Consider the following 7,147-nt stretch of genomic DNA (forward strand, 5'->3'; position numbering starts at 1 on the left):
TCTATCTATATAATTGGTTGCTTCTTAAAATTAGTGTTTATTGTTGCTAGGGAGTCCTTAGTCCTCTATTTGTAAGTAAACAGGTATAGGGCTCTGATTTGCCTTTCTCTTTGAAAATGTAAGCTAAAGAGTTATGATGCCTGTATGTCTTCAGCTACAAAAATATTAATCAGTGCAGTTGTCATCTGAATGGTATTTATTTTCTAGGTACTCTCAAGTGTTGGGTAAAGTGGAAAAGTTAAAGAGAAGTTTTCAAGTCACATTTTTTACTAAAAACTGGTAAACAGGCCATGTGTTTTGATAAGGCACAGTCTTTAGGTAGGCATTTTCACTGAACTTAATATCCCACCCCTTTACACATTTCTCATCATGGGTATTTCTAGTTTACTCAGTAAGAACAAAGTTTGTTTAGAAAGACATGACAACTTACCAAAAAAAACCAGCTGTTATTCTTCAGACTTTGGGGTCTCTATGTCTTCTGTTTACATGCCTTTAGAACCATCCTACTTAGAACTCTTTTTCAGAAAACAAACAAACAAAATCTGTTCTCAGCAGAAGAACTTGAGAGGTGCTTCCTCTTCCTGCCCATCCTCTCTTAAGTGCTGTGGGCTGTGTTGGTCAGGAGGTCTCCCAGGACACAGGTGCATCTCCAAATCAGTTGCTGGTATCACTCACCTGAAGGGAATTTGCGTTGTGAGGGATGTTGGGCAGTTAGTGCATCCTAGAGAGCCACAGTTCCTATAGCTGTTCTTTTTTAAATTATAAAAATTTCACATTCTGAATAGCATCTTTATGGGTTTCTTAAAGCCCAAAAGGTGATTGGAAGGATGTTCTGGAATTCCATTCATATTGATCATTTTTAGACACAAATTAACTCCCTCTTATTGTTCGCTAGTGCAGCTGTTCTTGCTGACATCTTCAGTTTTCCTCTGATACAAGGAATATTTTTTGGGAATTGATATTTTCTTGTTATACTTTTATATGTTATTCATTCACTGATCTATTTCCCAGGATACAGCATAAAGTCTATATAATCAGATTATTCAAATTGTCACAGTTAAATCTACACAGATCTGCAGTATCTGACAGTATTTACAAATAATCATTCTTGGTTTTCCCACAAAGGTACTCTGCTTTACTCTTTCATCATGAATTATTTTATTATTAGTTTACACAATGTGTTTAAATTAGCTTTAGGCATTTAACAGCACTTTGAGGCATCTCCTACACTCTCCAAAGAGTCAGATTTTGCACAGAGGTGTGAAAAGCCTTGTCCAAAAGGAGCATCATAGATACTGTTCCCAGGTTCACATGGAAAAACATGTCAGGGAAGAGTGGCAGGTCTAACAGAAACCACTATTTTCAGGTCTGTTCCTTCAAAGCTTGGACTACTTCTGAAGTGATTCACCATTCCTTGTATCTTCAGGCAACTCCCAGATATGTTTCTAGACAGGTCACAACTCAAGAGTTTTTATTAGAGTAGAAATATGTATGTTACAAAAACTCTGCCTTCTCCAGAGCACAGTGATTTTTCTCCCCCATGTAACCACTGCAGTGATCTGTCTTGACGCAGTCTTTTTAATTTAATTTAATTTAATTCATTTTAATTAGAGGAAGTTTACAGGTAACTTTGGTGTCTTTCTGTTCCACCTGACAGTGCTGATTGACAAAGACCAATCCCCAAAATGGAAGCCACCTGCTCTAGAAGACGTCAGTGATGAATTTGTGGACAACTGTTTTAAGCCATTGGGAAACGACGATCTCAAGTTGTAAAGATGAAGCCTATTGACATCTTATATATCTGCTCTAATTCTGTAATATAAAAATTAATAGTAGTGTGATAAATTTTGACAAGACTCTTTTAACTAGCCTGACATTCACAAGGCTAATTTTTTGCGTTCAGGAATATTCTCTATAATGAGGAAATATCTCTGGTTAGTAATGGGAAAAATCACTTCAAGGCAAATTGTTATTTTTACTGTTTTACACAATGATTAACATTTAATTTTTTTGCATCAACTCTTAGTTTAGGAGGAGCCCTTGGGGAAGAGAGCACAGTTAAGGGGTGACCTAATAAGCAAGAAGTCAGGAGACCTCTTGTGTTCTTGGTTCTGTCACTGATCTGTTAAATTGGAGTTGGGCCTCAGATTCTTCTCCATACAATGAAAATAAAATATACTTAAAGCTTTAAAACAGTCAGAGCTACAAAGGAAAGTGGAGGACAGAATCCATGGTGTTAAATAGCCTTTTAAATTAAAGCTCAGACTGACATACTATTAGTCTGAGAAAAAGAAAATATTCTATTGATTTAACATCTGGTCATTATTCAGCCTTGCTATGTGCTCTAAACATTGTTCAAATGTCATAATATTGCCAGAGCCTAGAGCACACTTCTGTTTGATTGTAGAGCCCATTTTTTAAAATGCTATTAAGTCTGATTGAACTCCATAATTTGTTTTTTTCATGATTGCAAAAATTTGCAAGTTTTTCTTGGTCTTACAGTGCTGAAGAAACTACTGCCTCAGACCTTTCTGTGAACACCAAGCAGCACATTTCCTGTGCATTAAAGGTTGCTGGGTTCTGATACTAATGCATGAAGTTATATATGACATAACCAGAGCCCCCTGATAAAGTGTAATCTTTTTTTGGTGGGAGGATTATTTTTTCTATTGTGTGTGCAACACACAGCTACTAATCTTTCTTCAACATTACTCCTACATGCTTTTGTAAGGTTTGTCAAATCACATTATCAGTATTTCTTCCTACTTGTTTCTACAATTACAGGCAGGTCACAAATAACAGATTTTGGCTTCTCTGATGGTGAACCACCGAGGCTAAAGGAAGAAAACTTCTGTTCAGATAACACAGTCAGTAACCAGCAATGGGGAATCAAAAAGTCAGAGCTACAGCAGAACCATAATGGAGTTTTCAACATTGGGCAGTTTTTATTACTAACACTTATGGTCTGCAATGGCTTAAGGCTCCTTCCTTTCCAGGAGCTGTTGCCTGGAAACAAAGTCCAGGAAATTCAGGCAGCAAGGTGAACTACCAGAGTGACTTTCAAAAAATCAGAGGTGAGCAACTGGAGAGCAAAATCAAGAAAAATTGGCACCTTGCTTTGTTGCTATAATCTTTCAAGATAAAATTGTTAAAATTTCAGCTGAGAGTTAATGTTACCATGGACATATTTGTTATGTCCTTGAGTTTATTTCCAAATGTACTTGAGAGATTTCATTAATACCCTTAGGGTAATTCTGAAAATATGACTTGAATTTCTACCTCAGGCTGGTTCTGTAAGAAGTGTAAGCCTCCCCCCCTTATTTTTAAAAGTTTTTATATGTTTTACATTCTTAAACAATGCCTATTTTTAATTTATTTTTTAAAGATTGGTTAATTTCATTATTTTTGTACAAAAGGAGCAGTCTTCAGTGACTACATTTAATGAAAAACACAATAGTTCCCAGGGAGTAGGGGTCATGCCTTCTCTGACTGTAAAGGACTTACAAGGTTTTAGCAAGAATATACTTCCCAGTTCATAAACTTTGACTTGCATGTTCAGTTGCCTCCAAAATTTATGTGAACAGGAAATATCCCAGGCTCATGGTAACAAGATTCTGTCCAATCTGTGCATTTTTATCAAATAAAAGGCATACAAGCAGATGGTAAGTTGAGTTTTATTTGGTCCACAAGAAAATATTTTCCACAAAAAATATTGTAAAAATATATTGTAGTGTGTTTTATTTGGGAATACTGATGTGTCTTACTCCAGAAATGTCAATTTTACAAAGTTGTGCTGCAGTTAATGTGTTTTGAACCAGTATTAGAATATCAAGTCCATCACATCATATCCACTCAGACTAATCTTAGGTTTCCTGGAGAAAATAGAAAGCAAAAGTATTATTAACTCCTAAACAGAAGTAAACAGTTTTGCAGAGTTTGCCAGTCCCAAACTCAAGTGCCTTTATTTCACACCATCAAGTCAAAAAATCAGTGGCAACTTAGCTGGGAACCCACTGTACATGGGATTATAAACTTTATAAAACTGTAGCACAGCTTAGCACAATCTAATGGTAAGTAAACAGTCGTAGTATTATTTAGGTAAAGAAGTCTTCATTTTTATTATGTATTAGTATTGTGCCTATTGAATGTACAGCAGGGCTCTGGAAAGGGATCTCCTTCGATGTCTCACCGGACTGTGGTACTGAACAGGTGTTATTTATTTTTTATTAAGGATAAGTGCATTATTTATAAGGACAGCATCTTGTAAAAGAGATGATTTTCCTGGTGAGAAGCTGCCTCCCTGTTGTTTGCAAGCTTGTTTGCTTTCCATTTGCTGCATGCTTTCCCTGAAGTGCCAGTGTCATGGAAAGCATCATAAACCAGCTGGAATTGCACTTCAGGCCATACTGAAGCTGCTGTAATCTTCAGGCATTAATGAGGGAAGACGAGGCTGGGGGCTGCAGGTAAGTAAGTGACTGGCTGGACCCACCAAGCAGCACAGCCACCATCCCACACAGCAGGCTGTCCAAATGGAAGCAGTCTATGGTGCATGTTTAATTACACTTGGGTAACTTTCTCCTTTGGGGAAATTCTGAGTATTTATCAGAATGGGTGCCGTGATGTAACTTCAGGCTGGTTTATCGTTGTGCCTGCTGTTGGACCGTGCAGTGGCAGCCTGCCAAGGAAGAAGCTGCTTTCAGAAGTGCACCTGATATTCCCGAAGAGTGTCAGATGCTAAGGCTACATCCAAAGGAAGGATTTGAGACATGGCAACAGCAAAGCACTGCAACACCCAACTCCCCATGGCAGCCACCAAGGTGTCTGCACCAGGGTCGAGGCAGATACACTGAATTTTACTCTGAAAGGGAGTGCAGTTTTTTATCTGCTGTTCACCTGCCTGGCCAAGAATGGCTGTGGAGCTTGGGATTTATTTTTTTTTAATTACTGTGGCTAGCTGTGTTAACATTCTTGAGTCAAGACTCATGTTAGAGTGGTTGGCCTTTTTCTGTAATAAAGCTTTGTTTTAGCTATAGTAAGAATAGGAATCTTTAATACTGTGGTTAAACAATGCACAACTGATATGTACTGACCTGGTCAGTGTTTTGGCTTTGCTTTCTAATTCACCCTAATACACAGAGGTTTTTTAGACAGAGCAAACACAGGGTATGATCTAATGTTTTCTATGCTGTAGAATTTCAAGGAACATCACTATTAGCAGTAGAATTTAAGTGAGCCATAATACCTTAGTCCCACTTTGCATATGGCTTTGAAGACAACTATGTTACTTCAAAGAGGACATTACAGCATAAGCCGATTTTGTTCCCTTTTTCAGCAAAAGCTGAGAACAGTCTTAATAGCATGGTCCAGTCTGGTCACTGGGAGTTAGTAGCAGTCTTGTGCTGTGCCATAAGCATTTTTCACTCTTTACTCTTGATAAAACCACTTCCCAATATAGGTGGATTTAAAATAACTAAGTTTGTGTCTCAATGTTTGCAAAACAGCTCAATTCATAGACTGTCTTATGTCTGAGAATAAGCTAAAAATAACAGTTGACATGGTCCTCTCTCTGCTTGCTTCCCATTGCTTGAAAAATCATGCCTTGTATCATTCACTAGAACTATGTGTACCTTTTAAAAATAGTAACAGCTTTTGCCAGTATGGAAAGCATTTCTCTATAAAATGAAAACATAAAATGGGAAGCACTTTGATCTAGGAAAAAGAACTATGTCTTTTAAACTGGCCATCACAGAAAAAAAGGAACAAACAGGTGGTAAAACACCGAGCTGTTTACAAGGCCTTCACTTTGCAACAATGTCCCTTTAAGATTAATACAATCCATCCCATTCCTGATCTGTCAAACACTAGTTATGAGCACAGTGGGTCAAGCTGCGAGTCCTGGGGAAGCAGGGAGCAGTGTGTGGATAAAAGCCAGATAAAATGGGTGAAGAATGCAGCCCTTGAACTTTGGGCCTAAGGCTTAGTCACTAACTCAGTGCATTCAGGGCACTGCTCAGGGTCTGGGCTCCTGTGGCTCTTACTGGCACCACCATACACAGATTTTCCAACAGATGAGCAAGAGCCCACAGAAGCTGCAGGAAGGTGTCCTGTCCCACAGGTGCTACTTTAGAGAGGAATTTTAGTGTGACACAGCCATAGTTCCCATGAAACAAGTTGTCCTAAAACACTGTCACACCTTTGAAGGTTCATTTCACTAGTTAACATCAGTAGTTTTTGCACACCTGTCTGGGTTACAGTGAAACAACAAAACCAAATCCCGCCCGAACCAGCACCCTAACATGAAAATAAACCTAAACAAAACCCCAAACCCCCAAACCAAAAAACCAAATAGCTTTGGTCTGAACACAGTGACCAGATGTCATCAACCTACCTTACTGCAGGATTTGACAGACTAGCTTTCATGCATTTACAGAAGCATCTGTTAATTATAATGCACTGTTTTGTCAATACTGTCATGTTTCTCACTGGTTCACCTCAGAATGGAAAGTGAATAGTCTTATCATCCATACGGTTCCCTGAATACCACTTGGTTTTATAAAATGCTTCTCATCACCTTCATTATTTTGTGGTATTATAGATTTAGCCAGGTCAAAGAATCAAAGTAAAATTTATGGCAGCAGTTACCTTTGCTACATGCAGACCTTGGTCTCACTTTAGCAAAATGCAGACAAATGTACCAAGCACAGAGAGTTCTTCTCACCTGCTAACAGGCCACTGATCTTTTATGCAGTACCTAGAAATAACCCACACTTTGTCACTCAGTGTTGCTGGGGCCTCTGTGGCACTGCTTGTACAGGTGGAGGGCAGCCACGTTCCTCTCATCTTCTTTTTAACTGTAATTTCTGGTCACATCCAACACATACAAAGACAGAATATACTCAACATACAGCTGATAACAAATGACACTTGATGAACAGATTCTACTGTGATCCAATTAGTTTGTTAGCAGTATAGGTTAAAAGGCAAACTTTTTTCAGCCTCTCCTTGCAAACCCATCCGTGCAGTGGCAATATCCTCAAACCACAGCTGATTGTGCTTTATTTGCACCAGTACCACGTACAAACTGCTGCACAGACAGGCCAGGCCGCTCCCTGGGGCCGGTCCTTGCCAGGCTCAGGGGCTCAGGGGC

The 7,147-nt window shown here is 38.7% G+C and overlaps 1 protein-coding gene across 4 annotated transcripts in view; it reads left to right on the top strand.

Moving 5' to 3' along the window:
* Positions 1-3,660, top strand: part of HIBCH (3-hydroxyisobutyryl-CoA hydrolase) — a 42,428-nt gene extending 38,768 nt beyond the window's left edge. For 3 of the 4 annotated variants that reach the window (XM_039378837.1, XM_027737519.2, XM_039378836.1), the window contains exon 14: positions 1,658-1,892. In XM_039378837.1, coding sequence (XP_039234771.1) covers positions 1,658-1,773 — 116 coding nt within the window. In that variant the 3' untranslated portion in view covers positions 1,774-1,892. Of the gene's footprint in view, positions 1-1,657 lie in introns of all 4 variants that reach the window. The other variant, XM_027737517.2, reaches the window with a different exon arrangement.
* Positions 3,661-7,147: the final 3,487 nt, after the last annotated feature.

Source organism: Pipra filicauda, unplaced genomic scaffold (assembly GCF_003945595.2).
Source record: "Pipra filicauda isolate LSUMZ 115617 unplaced genomic scaffold, ASM394559v2 scaffold149_size4050908_pilon, whole genome shotgun sequence".
NCBI lineage: Eukaryota > Metazoa > Chordata > Aves > Passeriformes > Pipridae > Pipra > Pipra filicauda.